Below are 24,244 nucleotides of genomic sequence, written 5' to 3'. Positions count from 1 at the left end.
CTTAATTCTAGTCAACAAGATAGCATATACCCTTGACACCATCAATAATTAAAATTCTGTTGACCTGGAGAACAGACATATATATTCATTGTAAGGTGAACAAATGGACGCAGCAATATGCACTATTTGTTTAGTAACTGAAAGTAATGTGCTGTTGGCCCCTCCATATCACAAATACAAAAAACTTTTAAAAAAGATTTAAGGTGTCTAACAATAGACATCATTTTTATTTATTTAATTATTTTTATATATGCAAATATATATAATATATATATTCATTATTTATTTAATTGGAGGATAATTACTGTACAATATTGTGATGGTTTTTGCCATACACCAGTCTGCATAAGCCATAGGTATACGTGTGCCCCTCCATCCCAAACCTTCCTCTCATTTCCCTCTCCACCCCATCCCTCCAGGCTGGATACCTGGGCACCAGGTTTGGGTGCCCTGCTTAGATACCGTTTTTTGACGAAACTCTTGATTCAGCGATTGCTGCAGCTCCTGAATGTCATCTGAAAGCTGCTTGAACTCTGCCTGCTCTTCAACTGGAACAGAACTGAACACAGCAAAGTAAGTTAAAATAAGATGTATCAAGTTCTTAACCTAGAAAGTCCAAAAAAGGTCTCTGCTCTTCAATAACTTAAAGGAAAAAAACTATCTGCTTTCATATTTCTGAACTCTCATCCTTCCACATGACAATAATTTAAAATCCATGACCTGGACTCTACTATCCAGCAAAAATAAAAATCAGATGAGCTCTTTAAATTTCTGCCACCAATCTATGTATGGACTCATCTGCATACACATCTACCCTAACTCCACTCCTAATTTTAGTGCTGATTCCATCTTTCTCTGGCTCTCACTTCCTCACATCTCTCTACTGTACCATCCATTTGTTTCGCTCCACAAATCCTTCCTAAGAGCACTTTCACATGTTCTAGTCTCTTCCATATGAATGCTCTCAACTTTAGTTTTTGATACGTGATATGTGGTATAGAATTGTTACTTTAATTTTCATTTCCTTGACTGCTATTGAGTTTAATGATTTTTACATATTTTTAATTAGTATTTGCACTTAATCCTCTGTAAATTCCTTGCCCGTTTTTAAAATTATATTTTCCCATCAGTTTGTAGTTCTTTGTATTTTAGGAATACTATATGAGCATTATTAGAGATTGAAACATCTTGCTGCAAATGTTGCAAATTTCACTTCCAGTTTGCCATTTCTCTTTTGACTTGGTTTATCATAAATTTTGTTGTTGTTCAGTCATTAAGTCATGTCCAACTCTTTGGGAGCCCCTGGACTGTAGAAAGCCAGGCTCCTCTGTTCTCTACTGTCTCTTGGAGTTTGCTCAAATTCATGTCCATTGAGTCTGTGATGCTAACCATCTCATTCTCTACCACCCCCTTCTCCTTTTGCTTCAATCTTTCCCAGCATCAGTCTTCCAATGAGTTGACTCTTTGTATCATGTGACCAAAGTGTTGGAACTTCAGCTTCAGTCATTCCAATGAATATTTGGGGTTGATTTCCTTTAGAATTGACTCGTTTGATCTCTTTGCAGTCCAAGGAACTCTCAAGAGTCTTCTCTAGCACTATAATTTGAAAGCATCAATTCGGTGCTCAGCCTTCTTTATGGCCCAACTCTCACATTCATACATGACTACTGGAAAAAACACAGCTTTGACTTTACAAACATTTCTCGGCAAAGTGATGTCTCTGCTTTTTAATACTCTGTCTAGTTTGTCATAGCTTTCCTTCTAAGGAACAAACATCTTTTAATTTCATGGCTGCAGTCACCATCCACAGTGATTTTGGAGCCCAAGAAAATAAAGTCTGTCATTGCTTCCACTTTTCCCTTTCTATTTGAAATCAAGGGATGGGGTCAGATGCCATGATCTGTTTTAAATGTTGAGTTTTAAACCAGCTTTTGCACTCTCCTCTTTCACCCCTGTCAACAGGCTCTTTAGTTGTTCTTCACTTTCTGCCATTATAGTCGTATTATCTGCATATCTGAGGTTGTTGATATCTGAACACTGTACAAACCTGCCATCTTAAATTTTATTATTGGCCTCCTACTCCCAGTCTTTTCAGTTTACTGCTGTCTCTAACTTTAATGGTGGCTCAGATGGTAAAGCATCTGCCTACAATGCGGGAGACCCAGGTTCGATCCCTGGGTTGGGAAGATCCCCTGGAGAAGAAAATGGGCTGTCTCTAAAGGCAATTTATGCCAGAGCAGGCTAAAAACAAAATTTTTAACTGAAACAGAAAAACTCAGAACATCAACATATTAGAAGGGATAAAAAAATCCTTTTGTTCAAAATCAATATATATAAAGCCAACAAATTATAACCCTTGAATGATTTCTTCTCCTATCTGATCTTTAAGTCAAAACAAAACAAACCAAACAGTAAAGCTCCGTTGAAGGAATAAAAATTTTAAAGAATTAACTGATCTCAAGGAAGAAAGAGAATCCTATCAGTTACTGCTTACACATAAGATAAATACCACTAGATATAATTTAGGAGAGTTACTTAATGGCTCTAAACATGTCTGGCTAATGTGCTAACAACAAAAAAAGAAATAAAAGAATACACTATGTGTATATTAAGAGTTAAAGGAAGCACACCTTAGTTTTTCTTCTTCAAAAAAGGTCAACTTAAATACCCTATTTAGTAAGGAAGATAAAAGAGATGAAGTAGACTGTAAATTGTAAAATACTCTCTACCTTCATTTTGCATTTTGAAATTGCATTTTATTTGTAAATTTCCTACTTACTCAAGTCTCTCCAATTTCATTAATGCCTCCTGGTGTGCAGTATTTAACTGCTGCATTTTGTCCACAGAAGATTTCTATTAAAGCAATTTTAACAATTTAATATTAACATTTTTCAACATAATCAATGATGTGTTTAAAAAATATCTACCAGTACTTGCACACTCTATAACTTTCACTGTGAGAATTAAGAAATTTAAGAAAGAATTAGGCATCTATGACAAATGAGTTAGGAATTTCTTTACTTATTCAACATACAAATGTTGAGTTCTTATTAACACAGTTAATCATGGTGCTAGGTATCAGGAATAACTCCCAAGAAGACTAACTTGTAGTCCCTGGACTTACATAGTTCAGTCTCTTTAACGAGTCAGAAAAATAAATATAAAACTATACATCTTGTCATAGGACTGAATATAATGACATTCAACCCAACCTGGGTAATGTCTGGGAAGCAGTACCACAGAGGGTTCACAGAAATGACAGAACTCTGAGCCATATCTTAAAAAAAATGAGAAATTAGCCAAGCAAAATTGTGTGTTAGTATGTGTTGGCACACACATCTGTATGCTTTGGAGAATATTTGATGTTTAGGTGGTATAGGCAGATCATGATTTGTACAAGGAAATATTTATCTACGTAGCTCACTTGTTTAAGTACTAATTCTCTGGTGTTACCCACGTGCTTTTCTAATAGGATGGTACCCCAAACTGAAGGCAGATGGGAACAAATCACACAGATGACCCAAAATCTTTCCAAATTCTCTAAATTGTTGGTAAAAGGAGTTTAAGGTGATTTACTTGATTCTTATAATGCAATGCTGAACAAGCAGATGAATAGAACAAAACACCTAATTAGGCCATTATTTAGAAAGCAAATATAAACTTCAAATTTCTCAATTATTTAAAGAACATTACCCTATCTATTAAACTCTAAAGAAAAAGAATAGAATTATCACTATTGTCTTCCCCTCCATTTCCTAATAAAGGAAAAGGAGTCTCTGATACAAAATTTAAATAAATAACCCAGCTTCTCCCTAATGATACCAAGTATAAAAGAAAATCTCATTCTAAGATAAGCTTACTAAATTTGAAACTTCATATATATGTAATATGTAAATTGGATTCTAATGGCCATAAAAAGTTAGTTATCTGTAACAATCATTTCAAGACATATTATTGGTGTATAAATGATGTTACTGAACTGGTATATGATCCCAAAAATACATTTGAGTCTTACATATTGCCAAAGAAATTCCATATATGTCTCACGGCATGCTTCTCGGAAGTGAATAAAGTTGATAATGCCACTTAAAAACCGAGTTGTCCGTTTTGCCTCTAAAAAAAGAAAGCAAGCCTCCTTAAATAAATCTTTGAAACAATATAAGTGAAAATTTATTTTCTCCCACCATATATTCTGCTTATAGTATACAGAAAAAAAATATTTGTATGCTAATTAACCAAAGTACAGAATATCTGCTCTTAACTTAATGATCACAATTATCTTAATTAAGAAAAACCCCAAAAAACAAAAAGCATTTTTGGCCATGAAAGAACAGAAACCAGATATACTATCCCATCCTAAACAACCAGAAAAGCAGATAAAAAGTATAAAATAACAAGTTGTAGACACTGCTGCTGCTGCTAAGTTGCTTCAGTCGTGTCCGACTCTGTGTGACCCCATAGACAGCAGTCCACCAGGCTCCCGCGATCCTGGGATTCTCCAGGTAAGAACACTGTCGTGGGTTGCCATTTCCTTCTCCAGTGCATGAAAGAGAAAAGTGAAAGTGAAGACACTCAGTTGTGTCCGACTCTTTGAGACCCCATGGACTGCAACCCACCAGGCTCCTCTGTCCATGGGATTTTCCAGGCAAGAGTACTAGAATAGGGTGCCATTGCCTTCTCAGTGTAGACACTAAACTATAAGTAATATACAATAGCAATTTTCAAGAAAGGTAAATGAGGTGAACCCTACTAATGCACTAGCCTACCACTTGAGTGAATTTTTAGGCTATATCCTGAGGGCGATCACAAACAGAACCTTGGGTATTGCTGAGACATGAAGACAGAATTTAGAGTTCGGAGAGAACAAAAAAAATAGGATTTTTGGAATTTAAAGAGGCCAAGGAAGCTAGAATATATAAAAACTCTATCTTCTTGACTCAGTCTTCATGAACATAATCTATAAATACATTCTGTTTGTTCAGGAAGGTTCAGAAAAGCAATAGCATTTTAAGGACAGAAAGGCGAGACCCAAATCAAACTTTTACAGTTGAAAAATAAAATATCTGAGATGAAAAATACAATCGATAGGATTAAGGGCAGATTATATCTACAGATGAAAGGATTAATGAAACTGAAAACATAGGAATAAAACTATCTAAAATGAGAGCCAGAGAGAAAAAAATGAATAGACTATTTAGGAACTTAAGGACAATGTCAAGCAGCATAATAAATGTGTAATTAGAGTCCTACAAAAAGGAACAGTAGAAAAAACTTTTATACAATAGCTAAATATTTTCCAAACTTGACAGAAACTATAAACATATCCAGGCTTCCCTGGTGGCTCAGATGGTAAAGAATCTGCCTGCAATGCAGGAGATGTGGGTTCAATCCGTGGGTCAGGAAGATCCCCTGGAGGAGGAAATAGCAAGCCACTCCACTATTCTTGCCAGGAGAACTCCATGGACAGAGAGGCCTGGAGGGCTGCAGTCCATGAGGTCACACAGAGTTGAACACAACTGAGTGACTAACACACACACATAAACATATCCAAGGAACTATAAACATATCTAAGGAAGGGGGACAAAAATAAAATCTTCAAAGGCACATGATAATCAATTTGCTGAAAACTTGTGATAAAGAGAAAGTCTTATTAAAAACAGCCAGACATGAGGAGAATCAAGAGAGAATAACTCCAGGCTCAGTAAGCAGTTAGTTTGGATTATTAACTTTCATGAAGAAACAGCTGATCACACCTTGGACTCACATGACACAGGGAACTGGAGCTGAGGTCCCTAAAAGATGTGGGACTCTAGAAAGGCTACATCCTTAGTGAAATGGTAGATTAAGGGGAAAAAATGCAGGGAAATGACAAAGTTAGTAGTGTTTCTGCATTGTCTCTGTGAGGAAATAATCTCCTCTGAGAACTCTAAATCGTGGACCCACTGCCATAAGGATTTTTATTTTAAACTATATATTTGATCTAAGAACTATCAAAATTAGGCATTTAGATTAAAAATTAGTCTTTGACCAATGATAATCCTGAAATAACTTCCAAAAAGAAAAGATATCTCAGGAGGGATGCAGCCTCAATTCCTGAAGCCAGAGTGTCACAGGACTACTCTGTTGAAGATAAAATTAAATTTATAATCACAAATGCATATGTGCGTGTGTGTGTGTGTGTGTGTGTCAAGTACAGGGAGGATGTAGAGGAATTGTAACTATCACACAAACATCTATAATAAGGTCATGGGATGCAGCTAAAGCAAGGCTAGAGGGAAATTTATAGCACTAAACATCTATGTTAGGAAAGAAGAAAGGTCTCAATTGATGGCCTCAGCTTCTATCTTTAAAAGACTGGAGGGAAAAAAAAGAAAAGAAAACCCAAAGCAAGCATGAAAAAAGAAGGAATAACAATGAGCACAAGAACCAATAAAACAAAAAACAAATAAAATACCTAAAAATTAGTGAGACAAAAAGCTCGTTCTTTCAAAAGATCAGTAAAATTGAGAAACTTCTAGCCAGACTGATCAGGGAAAAGTAAATGAATGAAGAAACAAATTATTAATGTCAAAATGAGAGAGGGACATCACTGCTGACCCCAAAGACTGTTCAACGATACAGGAAAAATATGAGCAACGTTATGTTAATAAATCTGCCCATTTAAAGTAAATAGATAAACTCTCTGAAAAAAGGTAACTTACAAATCTCACTTAGTAGCTCTGGAAATAACCAGCATAATCCTTTATTTATTAAAAAAATAAATTAATTAATAATTCACAGAGAAAACTCCAATCTCAGTTGGATTCACTGGTGAATTCTAACAAACATTTAAGAAAGAAAGAATACAAGTTTTACATAACTATTTCTGGAAATGAAAGAGGGAATCTCTCTAAACTCATCCTGAAAGGCCAGCAATATTTTGATATCCAAATTTGTCACTGCAGTGGCATTACAAAAAAAATACAGACCAATAGCTCTCATGAACATGATCACAGAAACACAACAAAATATTAGCAAATCAAATTCAGCAATATGTTGAAAAACACTATATCATAACCAAATGGGGTTCATCCTGAATACAAAGTTGACTTAACATTTAAAAATCAAACAATGTAATCCACTAGATTGAAGAAGAGAAAGTACATGATTTTCTCACTAGATGCAGAGAAGAAATTTAACAAAAGTGAACACCCACTCATGATACAAAATGCACAGAAGTTACTTACCCTAATAAAGGCCATCTAAGAAAATCCTATAACTAACATACTCCCTGATAAAAGCCTAAATGCTTTCCCCTGAAGAATAGGGATAACACAATGATGCATACTCTCAACATTTTATTCAACATTATGCTAGAAGTCCTAGCCACTGCAGAAGGAAAGAATAATAAGTCAAATACATCTAGATTGGCAAGATGTAAAATTGTCTTTGTTCTAAACAACTGGACTACCAGTGTAGAAAACCCTAAGGAATCTATTCTAAAAATCTATTAGAAATAAGGTCAATATATAAAAATCAATTGTCTCTCTACACTAGTAATGACCAATCCACCCAAAATTTAAACTGAAAGAAATATACATTACTTTCAGATAAATTTAACAAAATGAATATGACCTGTAGTCTGAAAATTATAAAACGTAGTCATGAAAAATTAAAGTCAACCTAAATAAATGGAGGTAAATACACTTGGATTACAAGACCTAATATTATCAAGTTGTCTCAATTATCCACCAAATGAACTATACATTGAAAGTAATCTCAGTCAAAATTCTAGGAGATTATGGAGGGTAGAGGAGCATAGAAGTGACCAGCTCGTTCTAAAATTTATATGAAAATACAAAAGACCAGAATAACTAAAACAATTATGAAATAGAGAACAGAATTGGAGAACTTAAACACTGCCTGATTTCCAGACTTACTATAAAGGTTGAAGTAATCAAGGTAGTATGGTTGGTGCAGAGACACCATATAGATCAATGGAGCGAAGAATGCAGCCAGAAATACATATATTAACTGACTCTTAATGCAGAATCTTTAGAGTACTTTCGGTTCATAGAAAAATTAAGCAGAAAGTAGAGTTTCCATGTATTCTATGTCCTGATATAGCCTACTCCACTATCAACATCCCCCACCTGAGTGGTACATTTGTGACAAAGATGAACCTACAATGACATGTCAATATTAGTCAAAGTTCATAGTTTACATCAGAATTCACTCTTGGAATGTACGTAGAAATCTGTACATTCTACGGATTTTGACAAAGGTATAGGCCTTTTTATTTATTTATTTATTTTTACTTTACAATATTGTATTGGTTTTGCCATACATTGCCATGAATCAACCATGGGTATACACGTGTTCCCATCCTGAACCCCTTCCCACCTCCCTCCCCATCCCATCCCTCAAGGTCATCCCAGTGCACCAGCCCTGAGCACCCTGTCTCATGCATCGAACCTGGACTGGCAATCTGTTTCATATATGATATTTTACATGTTTCAATGCCATTCTCCCATATCATCCCACCCTCGCCCTCTCCCATCATCCAAAAGACTGTTCAACACATCTGTGTCTCTTTTGCTGTCTTGCATACGGGGTTATTGTTACCTTCTTCCTAAATTCCATATATATGACAAAGGTATAATGACACAAATATAACACTGTATAACTACAGTATTATACAGGATAGTCTCACTGCTGTAAAAAATCCTCTCTGCCCTGGCTATCCATTCTTTCTCCTCCCACAGTCCCTGGCAAACAATGATCTTACTATCTTCATAGTTTTTGCCTTTTTCAGATTGTCATAATTGTAATAGTACTGTAAATAGCATTTGCAGACTGACTTCTTATACTTAGTGATACGCATCTAAGATTCCTGATGTCTTTTTATTGCTTCATAACTCATTTCTTTATAGCACTAAGTAATATTCCCCTGGCTTGATGTACTATTTCATCCATTCACCTACTGAAGGATGTCTTGATTGCTTCTAGGTTTTGACAGTTATGAATAAAGCTGCAAAAAGATGTTAACAGGTATTTGTGTGGACATGTGCTTTCTAGATGTTTGGATAAATAACAAGGCACATGACTATTAGATCATACAGTAAGAATACACTTAGCTTTGTAAGAAACTGACAACTGTCTTCCAAGGCTGCTATACTATTTTGCATTCCCACAAGCAATAAATGAAAGTTCCTGTTGCTCCATATCCTTCCTCATCAGCATTTGGTATTGTCAGTGTTTTAGATTTCTGTCATCCTAATAGACGTGCAGAATCAATTAGTTTTGACAAAAGTGCCAGGGTAGTTCAATGGCAAAAGGATAAGCTTTTCAATGAGTGATGCTAGAATACTTTGATAATCATATGCATAAAGGAAAAAATTAACCTTGCCCTTTGCCTCACATGATATTCAAAAATTTAGGCATTAAATAATAAAGGCGGAAACTATAATATGCTTACAGCAAAATAAAGGAGTAAAATTTAGCCAAATAAATCCTTGAGGCCAAGATTTTCTGACAGAATGCAAAAAACCGCTTTATGAATGACAAAAGAAAAAATATCAATTAGAATATTAAAAACTGAAATACATCTTGCTTTTGAAAAGACACGGTTATGAAACTGAAAAAGCAAGTAACAGACCAAGGGAAAAACCTGTATAATACGTATCTGATAAACTCGTTTCCAAAATATCTGAAGAAACCTTCTAACTCAATCACAAGACAAACAATTCAATTTTTAAAAACTAGCTAAATGATTCAAATAGATACTTGCAAAGCTACATGGATGGCAAATCAGCATATGAAAGTTTGCTCATTATTATCTAGCCCTGAGGGAGATGTGAATTGAAACCATGAAACATAACTAGACAGTCTTTGCGTGCATGCGGGCTCAGTCATGTCCCACTTTTTGTGATCCATATACTGTAGCCCACCATGCTTCTTTGTCCATGGAATTTTCCAGGCAAGAATACTGGAGTGGGTTGCTATTTCCTACTCCACGTGGTCTTCCCTGATCCATGAATCAAACCCATGTACTTGTGTCTCCTGCATTAGCAGGTGGATTCTTCACTACTGTGCCACCTGGGAAACCCAGAGACAGGCTTTAGCATGTCTAATTAAAAACCTACAACACCATGTTCATGGATCAGAAGAATCAATATAGTGAAAATGAGTATACTACCCAAAGCAATTTACAAATTCAATGCAATCACTATCAAGCTACCAGCCACATTTTTCACAGAACTAGAACAAATAATTTCAAGATTTGTATGGAAATACAAAAAACCTTGAATAGCCAAAGCAATCTTGAGAAAGAAGAATGGAACTGGAGGAATCAACTTGCCTGACTTCAGGCTCTACTACAAAGCCACAGTCATCAAGACAGTATGGTACTGGCACAAAGACAGACATATAGATCAATGAAACAAAATAGAAAGCCCAGAGATAAATCCACACACATATGGACACCTTATCTTTGACAAAGGAGGCAAGAATATACAATGGAGTAAAGACAATCTCTTTAACAAGTGGTGCTGGGAAAACTGGTCAACCACTTGTAAAAGAATGAAACTAGATCACTTTCTAACACCGCACACAAAAGTAAACTCAAAATGGATTAAAGATCTAAATGTAAGATCAGAAACTATAAAACTCCTAGAGGAGAACATAGGCAAAACACTCTCAGACATAAATCACAGCAGGATCCTCTATGATCCACCTCCCAGAATTCTGGAAATAAAAGCAAAAATAAACAAATGGGATCTAATTAAAATTAAAAGCTTCTGCACAACAAAGGAAAATATAAGCAAGGTGAAAAGACAGCCTTCGGAATGGGAGAAAATAATAGCAAATGAAGCAACTGACAAACAACTAATCTCAAAAATATACAAGCAACTTATGCAGCTCAATTCCAGAAAAATAAACGACCCAATCAAAAAATGGGCCAAAGAACTAAATAGACATTTCTCCAAAGAAGACATACGGATGGCTAACAAACACATGAAAACATGCTCAACATCACTCATTATTAGAGAAATGCAAATCAAAACCACAATGAGGTACCACTTCACACCAGTCAGAATGGCTGCGATCCAAAAATCTGCAAGCAATAAATGCTGGAGAGGGTGTGGAGAAAAGGGAACCCTCCTCCACTGTTGGTGGGAATGCAAACTAGTACAGCCACTATGGAGAACAGTGTGGAGATTCCTTAAAAAATTGCAAATAGAACTACCTTATGACCCAGAAATCCCACTGCTGGGCATACAAGAAAACCAAGGAAACCAGAATTGAAAGAGACACATGTACCCCAATGTTCATCACAGCACTGTTTATAATAGCCAGGACATGGAAACAACCTAGACGTCCATCAGCAGATGAATGGATAAGAAAGCTGTGGTACATATACACAATGGAGTATTACTCAGCCATTAAAAAGAATTCATTTGAATCAGTTCTGATGAGATGGATGAAACTGGAGCCAATTATACAGAGTGAAGTAAGCCAGAAAGAAAAACACCAATACAGTATACTAACACATATATATGGAATCTAGGAAGATGGCAATGACGACCCTGTATGCAAGACAGGAAAAAGGACACAGATGTGTATAACGGACTTTTGGACTCAGAGGGAGAGGGAGAGGGTGGGATGATTTGGGAGAATGGCATTCTAACATGTATACTATCATGTAAGAATTGAATCGCCAGTCTATGTCTGACGCCGGGTCAGCATGCTTGGGGCAGGTGCATGGGGATGACCCAGAGAGATGTTGTGGGGAGGGAGGTGGGAGGGGGGTTCATGTTTGGGAACGCATGTAAGAATTAAAGATTTTAAAATAAAAAAAAAAATAAAATAAAATAAAAATAAAAAACCTACAGCATCGAGTACAAGAAGGATGTAGAGGAATTGAAACTATCCCATACTGCCAATGGCAATGCACTAGAGCTTAACGATACAGCCATTTAGAAGAACAGTTTGGCAGTTTCCGAAAAGTTTAAGCATGTGCTTACTATGTAAACCAGCATTTCTACTTTTAGTATTTATCCCATCTGAATGCAGAGTTCCAAAGAATAGCCAGGAGGGTTAAGAAAGCCTTCCTCAGTGATCAATGCAAAGAAATAGAGGAAAACAATAGAATGGGGAAGATTAGAGATCTCTTCAAGAAAATTAGAGATACCAAAGGAACATTTCATCAAAGATGGGCTCGATAAAGGACAGAAATGGTATGGACCTAACAGAAGCAGAAGATATTAAGAAGAGGTGGCAAGAATACAAAGATGAACTATACAAAAAAGATCTTCACAACCCAGATAATCACGATGGAATGATCACTCACCTAGGGTCAGACATTCTGGAATGTGAAGTCAAGTGGACCTTAGGAAGCATCACTATGAACAAAGTTAGTGGAGGTGATGGCATTCCAGTTGAACTATTTCAAGTCCTAAATGATGGTGCTGTGAAAGTGATGCACTCAATATGCCAGCAAATTTGAAAAACTCAGCAGTGGCCACAGGACTGGAAAAGGTCAGTTTTCATTCCAATCCCAAAGAAAGGCAATGCCAAAGAATGCTCAAATTACTGCACAATTGCACTCATCTCACATGCTAGTAAAGTAATGCTCAAAACTCTCCAAGGCAGGCTTCAGCAATACGCGAAACATGAACTTCCAGATGTTCGAGCTGGTTTTAAAAAAGGCAGAGGAACCGGAGATCAAATTGCCAACATCTGCTGGATCACTGAAAAAGCAAGAGAGTTCCAGAAAACATCTATTTCTGCTTTAGTGATTATGCCAAAGTATTTAACTGTGTGCATCACCACAAACTGTGGAAAATTCTTAAAGACATAGGAATACCGGACCACCTGAACTGCCTCTTGAGAAACCTGTATGCAGGTCAGGAGGTAACAATTAGAAATGGAAATGGAACAACAGACTGGTTCCAAACAGAGAAAGTAGTATGTCAGAGCTGTATACTGTCACCCTGCTTATTTAACTTATATGCAGAGTATCATCATGAGAAATGCTAGGCTGGATGAAGCACAAGCTGGAATCAAGATTGATGAGAGAAATACCAATAACCTCAGATATGCAGATGACACCAACGTTATGGCAGAAAGTGAAGAAGAACTGAAGAGCCTCTTGATGAAAGTGAAAGAATAGAGTAAAAAAGTTGGGTTAAAGCTCAGCATTCAGAAAACGAAGATCATGACATACAGTCCCATCACTTCATGGCAGATAGATGGGGAAACAGTGGAAACAATGGCTGACTTTATTTTTCTGGGCTCTAAAATCACTGCATATGGTGACTACAGCCATAAAATTAAATGATGTTTAATCCTTGGAAGAAAAGTTATGACCAACCCTAGACAACATATTAAAAAGCAGAGACATTACTTTGCCAATAAAGGTCATCTAATCAAGGCTATGGTTTTTCCAGTAGTCATGTATGGATGTGAGAATTGGACTATAAAGAAAGCTGAGCGCTGAAGAACTGATGCTTTTAAACTGTGGTGTTGGAGAAGATTCTTGAGAGTCCCTTGGACTGTAAGAAGATCCAATCAGTTCATCCTAAAGGAAATCAGTCCTGAATATTCACTGGAAGGATTCATGCTGAAGCTGAAACTCCAGTACTTTGGCCACCTGAGACGAAGAACTGACTCATTTGAAAAGACACTGATGCTGGGAAAGATTGAAGGCAGGAGAAGGGGACAACAGAAGATGAGATGGTTGGATGGCATCACTGACTCGATAGACATGAGTTAGAGTAAACTCCGGGAGTTGGTGATGGACAGGGAGGCCTGGTGTGCTGCAGTCCATGGGGTCACAAAGAGTTAGACATGACTAAGTGACTGAAATGAACTGACCTGAAAACCTTTGACTGTATGGATCACAACAAACTGTGGAAAATTCTTAAAGAGATGAGAGTACCAGACCTTACCTGCTTCCTGAGAAACCTGTATGCGGGTCAAAAAGCAACCGTTAGAACCAAACATGAAATAAAAGACTGGTTCAAAATTGTGAAAGGCTGTATTTTGTCGCCCTGCTTATTTAACTTATATATAGAGTACATCATGTGAAATGCCGAGCTGGATGAAGCACAAGCTGGAATGAAGACTGCCAGGAGAAATATCAATAACCTCAGATATGCAGATGACACCACTCTTATGGCAGAAAGTGAAGAGGAACTAAAGAGTCTCTTGATGAAGGTGAAAGAGGAGAGTGAAAAGCTTCCTTAAAACTCAAAATTCAAAAACCCAAGATCATTACATCCAGTCCCATAGCTTCATGACAAATAGATGGGGAAAGAATGGAAACAGTGACAGCCTTTATTTTCTTGGGCTCCAAAATCACTGGAGATGGTGACTGCAGCCACAAAATTAAGACACTTGCTCCTTGGAAGAAAAGTTATGACCAACCTAGATAGCATATTAAAAATTAGGAAAAAACACTTCGACAACAAAGATCTATATAGTCAAAGCTATGCTCTTCCCGGTAGTCATGTATGGATGTGAGAGTTGGACCATAAAGAAGGCTGAACGCCGAAGAATCGGTGCTTCTGATTTGTGGTGTTGGAGTAGACTCTTGAGAGTCCCTTGGACTGCAAGGAGACCAAACCATTCAATACTAAAGGAAATCAGTCCTAACTATTCATTGGAAGGACTGATGCTAAAGCTGAAGCTCCAATATTTTGGCCACCTGATGTAAAAAGTCGATTCATTAGAAAAGACCCCAGTGCTGGGAAAGATTGAAAGCAGGAAGAAAAGGGTACGACAGAGGATGAAATGGTTGGATGGCATCACTGACTCCATGGACATGAGTTTGAGCAAGCTCTGGGAGATGGTGAAGGACAGGGAAGCCTAGTGTGCTGCAGTCCATGAGGTCACAAAGAGTCAGACAAGACTGAACAACTGAACAACAGCAACCTTTATCCATAGAAATGAAAATATGTGCATGCAAAGATCTGTACACTAATGTTCACAGCAACTTTATACACAATGGCCAAAACAGGAAGCAATTCAAACGTCTTACCAACTGGACAACGGATAAATAAACTGTATACTTATGATAGACTGCTACTCTAAAATAAAAGAACAAAGTACTAATAAATGCAATAACGTGGACAAATCTCAAAAGCACTATGCTAAATTAAAGAAGCCAGACACAAAAGACTATAGACTATATGATTTCAATTACATGAGGTTCTGAAAAGTCAAAATATTACAGGGATAAAAAGTAGACTGTAAAGGGATATAAGGGAACTTTGGGGGTCATGACTGTGGTGCTGGTTATATAACTATATACTTTTACTAAGATTTATTCAGTTATGCATTTAAAATTAGTGAATTTTTATTTTGTATAATTTATATGCCAATAAACAAACAAAAAAAGAGATCCAAAGTGGGATAAAAATAAGTTTTTATATAGTACACCTAACATCTTAAAACATAAAATAACTTGATTTATAAATACTAAAGAGTCAAATTACGCGACACAAAATTAGCAGAACTTTACATTTTAATACAATATCATGACCATCATGATTATCCTGTTAAAACGTGTTTTCTTCATGATAAAAAGTAATTATGATATTTGCTAAAACTGGTATGATTAATTCATTATGCAACATCACAGCTTACATATTGTTTGTATTCATAATCTCAAACTTACAGAACATTTTCAAATATAAGGAGTTTAGAAAAACTAATCAAAAAAACAGCTTTTCTGTGACTTTACAAAGGAATAATTTCCAATAATGGGATATTAAAAAATTCATCCTTGAGAATCAAGACACATTTTCTAAATCCAAGTTCTATTAAGTCTTTTTTCTTTTTTTCACATTATTGATAGAAAGGTAAAATGTTAGATTAAGGCCAAACATTAAAAATTGTCTTAATTTTCACTTACTTGGATATAGAATATCAGCAATCTCAAAGTCATTCACCCGACAGATGGGCAGAAATGAGTCCCTTGAAGATAAAGAGGAGCAAGCATATTGAAAAGTATCTTTTGAATTACATACTAAGTCAAAAAGGATAAACATCTTTTTATCAAAAACATTTCTGGATATATTTCTCAGTATCATAGGACTGAGTCAGAAGTCTACAATACATAATCATATAGCACTGAAATCTACTTTTTCTGTATATTACAAAAGTATTCATGTAATACCAAGGTATAGTTATAGATTCTAATAAACAACACATACTCTTAGAAGTACTAGGACTCTCTAAGATGCAAAACTCTAACAACTTTAGACTCATAGTATCTTAATACATCAACTGAAAGAACTGAAGTGGGGGCAGCTAGCTGTATTGCTGGAAATGTACAATTTTGAATATTTATGGGAGGGAGTGGAGAGAAAAATGGTAGAAATTCCTTTCCAAAGAAAATCATGTCTTTAAGAAAGCCAAATGTAATGTAAATACGAATGTGGACTAAGAAAATAATGACTCTTTACTTACAAATGAATAAACAAATTGCTGACTGGTAAGAAGCCTTCCATTATATGTGGATACATGACCTCAGAGTTCACTGGCATCTAAATGTAATAAATCACAAAATTCAAGTTACAGATTGATTAGACAAAATGAGAAAAATTTTCAACCTTAAGAAAGTTTAATTACAGATTAAAATCAAAATATATTAACTTACTATCATTAATTTAAACAAACAATGCAGATCCTGGCCCAAACCTGACATGTCACTAATATTAATAATGCTCAGTTCATAGTGAGTGCTCAATAAAGACTTTAAATGAATGAAAAAATAAAGGGGTAATGGTTAGCATTTGCTAAATATCAGGTACCCTCCTAAATTATATAAACATATTCTTAACATATCCCTTCTTAATTTCTATAACAACAGTAGAACAGAGTACTAACCTTATTTTATAGACAAAGAAACTAAGCCTTAACAAGGTTTCACAGCAAATAAAAGACAAACCTTTCGATTTCCAAACAATATATATTGAGATTCTACAGATATTGCTTTTTTGTACATCTTCAATTGATGCCCTGATGACTTAACAGCAAAAAAAGATTAAGAAAAATAATCTTCCTACTAAAAATACCTAATTTGCTAAAAGCTCAACTGCTTTATTTCAACTGTTTTCAATCTCAGTGCGTATCTCTTATCCCAATTTGGAAGTCTTTCCTGAGAAGAGAACAGTATCTGTGAAGACTTTGCTATTGCTTATTGTAGTCTCTGAAGACGAGCCTAGAAATTTATGAATAACTGCAGGGAATCAATAACTTGTGTCATCTAGGTTTTCAGTGGTAGTTTTCATCTTAGTAAAGCTATCAATATATATCATGACTACACCTAAGATTCCTTTGTAAATGACATTAACTTTAAATAAGCCTTTGATTTTGCTAAAAATAAAGTGAAGAACCTCCTATCCTGAAAACCAATACTCAATGTGAGCAGGAGAAATGCAGCAAAAGAACATAATTTCGCTTCATCTTAAACCCACCATGTAAAAATGCTCCAGTCGAATTCCATAAACGATCTGTAAAGCTCTCATGTAGATCATATGCAAGACTTCAGGCTATAACAGAAAAATAATTTTTAACACTCTGTTGTACCACTATCACCATTACTGTCCAATACTGTAGTTAATGGATAAAAAGAAGAGTGACAACATTACTCCGCTGCCCTTGAAATATTTTTTTTTGCCACTTTATTTTTTAATTGAAGGATAATTGCTTTATAGAATTTTGCTGTTTTCTGTCAAACATCAACAAGAATCAGCCACAGGTACACCTGTGAGCCCTCCCTCCTGAGCCTCCCTCCCCATCCTACCCCTCTAGATTGTTAGAGCTCCTGTTTGAGTTCCCTGAGTTATACAATTCCTGTTGGCTATCTATTTTACATATGGTATTGTAAGTTTCCATGTTACTCTCTCCGTACATCTCATCCTTAATTTTTCCATATTTTAAAACACCTTATATACTCATCAATTTGCTCATATGTGCTAAGTCATATGTACTGGTCAATAAGATCAGTTGTTTATGCTTATACACAGAATGATAACAAGAATATTCATATCTAATCCAGGCAATCTATCCACATTAGGGAATGGAAGAATAGGTTAGTCTTTCAAAACATGTCATCAAACATATGACAAAAATAATGAGGGTGTTTTTTTTGTTTTATTTTTAAAAAGAACATGGGAAATTTTGTTTGACGCCTCAGATGTTAATTAAGATGCCTTAGCTGTTTAAGGGACTACTATGATCCAGGAGGTATACATTTAATAGGATAGTATGGGATTTTTAACTTTCATCTTCTAAATCAGCAATTCCAAAACACTGGCGTATAGAACCTTTTGTCATCCATATACAAACAAGTTTATTTATTCTGAGATTATTGCTTCCATTTTAAAGAATTAAAGAGTCATCAAGATCAAAAAGTTTAAGTTCTACATCATTAAACTAGGTTTTATTATGTTATCACTTCAAGATGAACACAGGAAAATGGAAGGAGACTTTGAGATTTTCTGTGACACATGAACAGTTCATTTTTGCATTTAACAACTAAAGACATAAAAAAACACTATCTGTCAAAACAAGACAATTCCCCGTTGGGGCCTAATCCAAGAAAATTAATCTGTAAGCTTTCCAAGAAGATTGCTTCTAAGCACTTTTTGTGATTGGAAACCACCTGGAGTAAGTTCCTTCAAGCTTTACCAATAAATGATACTCTCAGACCACTACTCCAATAATAAAAAGTTTAATATACTGTAATACATCTATGGTTTAGAAGCTTTTTTCGGAAGAAAACAACTGCATTAAAGATTTGAATTCCTAATGGAAATGCAGAAGTTGCCCCACATAAAAAACAGTGTTATTTTAAAATAACTCTAGTTGACAGATTTTCTCTAAAGTTACTAGCCTATATCAAACAGTGATATACATACCTTTCCCCACACATTACAGACCTAGTGTAGCCTGTATACTAACCACATGCAAAAAGAACCACGTTTTACCTTGGGATTTGGAGAAAGATCATTCTTGGAAAGGTTTTTACCATCAGCTCCTGTTAAGATTTTGTTTCGAATATGAACCACAACTTCAGCTGCATTATATCTGGGAAAAGACAAAGTTTCCATCTTGGGAGTCTCCTGTTGCCTTGAAGGAATTAAAAACAAAGGTCAGAAACATGGCACAACCAGCAGTTCTCACCACCTGGAAGCTGACAAATGTAAGGACAAAATTAACAAGCTAGGGTTGAGCCATATTTAACGTGGTGCTATCATCAAACCATCACACATCCTAGTAAGGTGACATTAAAAACAAATATATACACACATACACACACACATATATTTACACACACATATATATACACACATATATATTCTAAAACAGCTTTTATTCTAAAGAAACACAGTCATTTTCTAATTTAACTAATACTGTTTTCTTTTTCATGGGAAAAAGGACTTAGGTTGAACAGACAGATGAGAAACTATGTTTTTTGTTTTTTTTAAAGTTTGGGAGGCAGAGTTCAATAAGATCCTGAGAATTAATCTTCAAAGTAAAATATATAGGTAACACTATCAGCAGAATCTATACACAAACAACAGCAACACAGGGTAAATAAATAATAAGCTGCATTGTACTCTGATGTGACATTCTATTTAATGATACACAGTGAGATTAAGAAGGTTTAAGACGTAAGTAGGACCAGAGAGAAAAAAAAAGAGCAAGAATAGAATAGCTGTAAGTGAGTAAAAGTCATCAGTCATGTCATCATCACTCTTTGCGACACCATGGATTGTAGCCCACCAGGCTCTTCTGACCATGGAATTCTCCAGGCAAGAATACTGAAGTGGCTTGCCATTCCCTTCTCCGGGGGATCTTCCTGACCCAGGGATTGAACACAGGTCACTGCACTGCAGGTAGATTCTTTACCGTCTGAGCCACCAGGGAAGCCCATGAATAGCTGTAACTGGCAGGAACTCAAATCACCAGAGTGAGAACTTGAAAAACAAAATAACAAAAACACCACTCCCTACAAGGTCCTTCAATAGTGAAATATTCGCACCTGTGTTCTCCTAGAGCAGTTGTTCTCACAAGTTTGGAGACACTTTTGCTTGTCTGCACTAGACTGAGGACGCTACTGGAATCTAGTGGGTAGTAGGCCCAGAAAGCTGCTAAACACCCTGAAAAGTGATTGACAAATAACTTCCCAGTTCTGCTTAAACATTTGAAACAGTACAGAATTCACTGTCTCAAGGCAACTTTTTGTCCACCTTAGTGTGGCTCTAATAATCAGATAATTCTTTCTCATACTATACAGAAATCAGTTTGTTATAACTCATCTTCTGGTCCTACTTCTTGTCATTGCAGCTAAATAGAATTTATTAATCCTCAGTCACATGACTCCACTTTCAAAACTGTGAAGAAAGCTATCCTATCTCTCTGCTTAGTCCTCTCTGATCTAAAGTAAGTATAGTTTAAGAATAGCCACTCCATTTATGACTGTTTTAGAAACTATCATTCTACTCACTTTCCTCTAAAACTACTTCATCAGAGTCTTCTTAAAATGTAATGCTCAAACTGAACCTAACACTCCAGATATGGTCTGATTACTGTGGAATATCAATACAGTTGGCAATAGTCACTGCTGATCTAATGCTATTGTAACACTTACTTACAAACGTGTGTGTGTGTGTGTGTGTGTGTGTGTGTGTTTGACTCCAAGTCCCAGAACTTTTTCAACGTAGCCCACTTCTCCATGACTTCTTAAATGACTTTGTAGTCCACAAGCCAGGACTTCTCCATGCTCTTTTTACATAACTGATTATTTGAACCTTAAGGATTTGTATTTCCTATGACTGAATTCCCCATTATTCTTATTTCATACTATTGAATTTCATAATGCAAACATTTCCTATTATTCCAATTTCCTATTATTGAATTTCATAATTCCAGACTTTCCTTCTATCAGTTCAGTTCAGTTCAGTCGCTCAGTCGTGTCTGACTCTTTGCGACCCCATGAATCGCAGCACGCCAGGCCTCCCTGTCCATTACCAACTCCCGGAGATCACACAAACTCATGTGCATCCAGTCGGTGATGCCATCCAACCATCTCATCCTCTGTCAACCCCTTCTCCTCCTGTCCCTAATCCCTCCCAGCATCAGGGTCTTTTCCAATGAGTCAACTCCACGTGAGGTGGCCGAAGTATTGGAGTTTCAGCCTCACCATCAGTCCTTCCAATAAACACGCAGGACTGATCTTCAGGATAGACTGACTGGATCTCCTTGCAGTCCAAGGGACTCTCAAGAGTCTTCTCCAACACCACAGTTCAAAAGCATCAACTCTTCGGCGCTCAGCTTTCTTCACAGTCCAACTCTTACCGTCAGAATCTTTTTGTATCCAGCTTCTGACACCTCACATGTTATATGTCCCTTTTAACATAAATATGCATTCTATATTTTCATCTAAGTCATAGATTTAAAAATCATTGCCCAAAGAAAGACAGCAGAAAAAGTCAATTTTCCAAAACAAACTATTAATATATCTGGATCAGAGATTATTCCAATAGAGAAAGAGGTGCAAAATACAATATCTTCATAATTATTATCACACATCTCTAACTTCTAAAGTCTTGTGCACTTTGCCATCAAGTTAATCTGCAGAGAACAACAAATGCATCAGGTAACATCTTTACAAAAATAATTACTTGCCCTACCCATCATATCAAATTCAAATGTTTCTGCTTGGCTTTAAAAACTTCTACAATTTAATAACCTAATAAATTTTCTGTTACAAGTTAGTCTCTTCCAGGACATTTCCCAAACGTCCAATGTTTCCCTTTGAAACCACCTCTCCTATATAACTTCTATTTTCTTTGATAGTGCAATTTCAGTTCCAATTTATTCACGAGTATGTGGAGAGGGAGGGAGAACGGAATAGGGAGGAGAGGGAGAGAAAAAGACAGGTGAAGAGGCCTTCCAATCCAGTTTGAGCTCTCTGGTGAAATAAAGTATATAAATGACCTAATATGTAAAGTAGCAGGCCATTTACTGCTAATCACCTCTCGGTGTCCCACTATCTGCAACACCACAAACCAGCGCACAGTAGGTTCATTTTTCTAAAACAAACTACAACGTGGAAATCAAAAGGCCAGGGAGCCGATGCTAAACAAAGAGAAAAGAGTCCCAACCTAAAAAAAATTAAAAGTTTCCCGAAGTTATTCAGGGAAAAACGATCGCGCCATGCACGCAAAGCGCTATATATACACCGCCCTCTTCCTCTGACTTTTGGATTAAGCATGATATTTCTAATATCACACCGCAGCATGACGAGCTGCGGTCCAGTGGATCACAAAGAACACGACCTGGCGACTGAACAACAACATGATATTTTAGCCTTTCGATTTTTGGTTTTGACTTTGGTTAAGCGATGTGTGAGTAACGGAAATTTATGACACCATCTGGAACCCCATTAGCTTCTAAATAAATCGGTTAAAAATATAGAAATACAACCTTCAACTGACCAGCTGGACTGCAAGTTTCTTCTCGAGTAATCTTTGCTGTACCAGACGGCAGACATTCGTTTCGTAGGAAATGAGTTCAGATTGTTTTGGGGACTAAAATCTAACGAAAACGACCTATGCGCTCACCCGCAGCACCCAAAGGCGCGCTTCTGCAGCCTCCTCCCCAGCGACGCGTGTAACGAAAACACGGTCAGGCCCGTGGCTCCAGAGCGAGAAAGCACACACTGTCTCCCGGACTCCGTCCACGCGCGTCTCTTTGCTCTCACCTACCGCAGCAGCCGCCCACAGGACAGCGGCGAGTCCGTGGAGCAGCTACACGCAAAGTCAAAAGTCAGCAAACATCGACCGTTGTCAATTTTCAAACCAGCCGCCTCCTCCTGGAAGTCCCTCCCCGTTCCGCCCCGCCCACTTCCTGCGCTCCGGCCGCGCCGGGTACCGGCTGGGCTCAATATGCTTAGAGCGGTTGGCGCTGGAGTTCCGAGAGAGAACGCTGGGCTCTAGGCGGAACTATTTTTCGCGGAGTTGACGTCCAGTCGGAACTTCTGCAGGAAGTGACAGAGCCACGGTTTGGGGAAGTAGTCCGGCGTTGCCGCGGAATTCCCGAGGTCCATGGACGTGTTTGGCTTTGGAGATGGAGAGCGAAAATGAATAGAGGGTTTCTGGAGACTTAAGCTAAGCTCAGGGTAAGAAGGAAAGGAGGACTTGGGGCTGTCAATGGGGCAAGGTAAGTCATAGAGACTCAGAGTGATAATAATGTTGATGTTTTTTGAGCAGAGCCCCCGGGTTCTGTGTTGGATGCTTGCAGGTATTATCTCTTTTCAATTCAGTTCAGTCGCTCAGTCATGTCTGACTCTTTGCGACCCCATGGACTGCAGCACGCCAGGCTTCCCTGTCCATCACTAACTCCCCGAGCTTGCTGAAACTCATGTCCATTGAGTCGGTGATGCCATCCAACCATCCCACCCGCTGTCGTCCTCTTCTGCCTTCAATCTTTCCCAGCATCAGGGTCTTTTCCAACGAGTCAGTTCTTCGCCTCAGGTGGCCAAAGTATTGGAGTTTCAGCTTCAGCATCAGTCCTTCCAATGAACACCCAGGACTGATAGCATTTAGGATTGACTGGTTGGATCTCCTTGCAGTCCAAGGGACTCTCACCCTCACAGTTCGAAAGCTTCAATTCTTCGGCGCTCAGCTTTCTTTATAGTCCAACGCTCATATCCATACATGACTACTGGAAAAACCTTAGCTTTGATTAGACAGACCTTTGTCAGAAAAGTAATGTCTCTGCTTTTTAATATGTTGTCTAGGTTGGTAATAGCTTTTCTTCCAAGGAGCAAGTGTCTTTTAATTTCATGGCTGCAGTCACCATCTCCAGTGATTTTGGAGCCTCCAAAAGTAAAGTCTGTCGCTGTTTCTGTTGTTACCCCATCTATTTGCCATGAAGTGATGGGGCTGGATGCCATGATCTTAGTTTTTTGAATGTGAGTTTTAAGCCAGCTTTTCACTCTCTCCTCTTTCACTTTCATCAGGAGGCTCTTTAGTTCTTCACTTTCTGCCATAAGGGTGGTGTCCTCTGCATATCTGAGATTAATGATATTTCTACCGGCAGTCTTGATTCCAGCTTGTGCTTCATCCAGCTCTGCATCTCACATGATGTACTGTGCATATAAGTTAAATAAGCAGGGTGACAATATACAGCCTTAACATATTCCTTTCCCAATTTGGAACCAGTCTGTTCCGTGTCCTGTTCT

At 37.1% G+C, this 24,244-nt stretch overlaps 1 protein-coding gene across 5 annotated transcripts in view; it reads right to left on the bottom strand.

Annotated features, from left to right (window-relative positions):
- Window positions 1–22,888, bottom strand: part of NUF2 (NUF2, NDC80 kinetochore complex component) — a 42,273-nt gene extending 19,385 nt beyond the window's left edge. The window contains exons 1-8 of one of the 5 annotated variants that reach the window (XM_013975353.2): window positions 22,767–22,888; window positions 18,981–19,122; window positions 17,466–17,540; window positions 16,456–16,532; window positions 15,899–15,960; window positions 4,016–4,113; window positions 2,780–2,853; window positions 463–559 (exon numbers count right to left, since the gene is read on the bottom strand). In XM_013975353.2, the coding sequence (XP_013830807.2) occupies window positions 463–559; window positions 2,780–2,853; window positions 4,016–4,113; window positions 15,899–15,960; window positions 16,456–16,532; window positions 17,466–17,540; window positions 18,981–19,103 (606 nt within the window). In that variant the 5' untranslated portion in view covers window positions 19,104–19,122; window positions 22,767–22,888. Of the gene's footprint in view, window positions 1–462; window positions 560–2,779; window positions 2,854–4,015; window positions 4,114–15,898; window positions 15,961–16,455; window positions 16,533–17,465; window positions 17,541–18,980; window positions 19,123–22,622 lie in introns of all 5 variants that reach the window. The other 4 variants (XM_013975335.2, XM_005677114.3, XM_013975346.2 and 1 more) reach the window with 4 other exon arrangements.

The sequence above is a fragment of the Capra hircus genome, chromosome 3, assembly GCF_001704415.2.
Source record: "Capra hircus breed San Clemente chromosome 3, ASM170441v1, whole genome shotgun sequence".
NCBI lineage: Eukaryota > Metazoa > Chordata > Mammalia > Artiodactyla > Bovidae > Capra > Capra hircus.
Note: the sequence above shows the minus strand (reverse complement) of the source record. Positions and strands in the feature narration are given on the sequence as shown.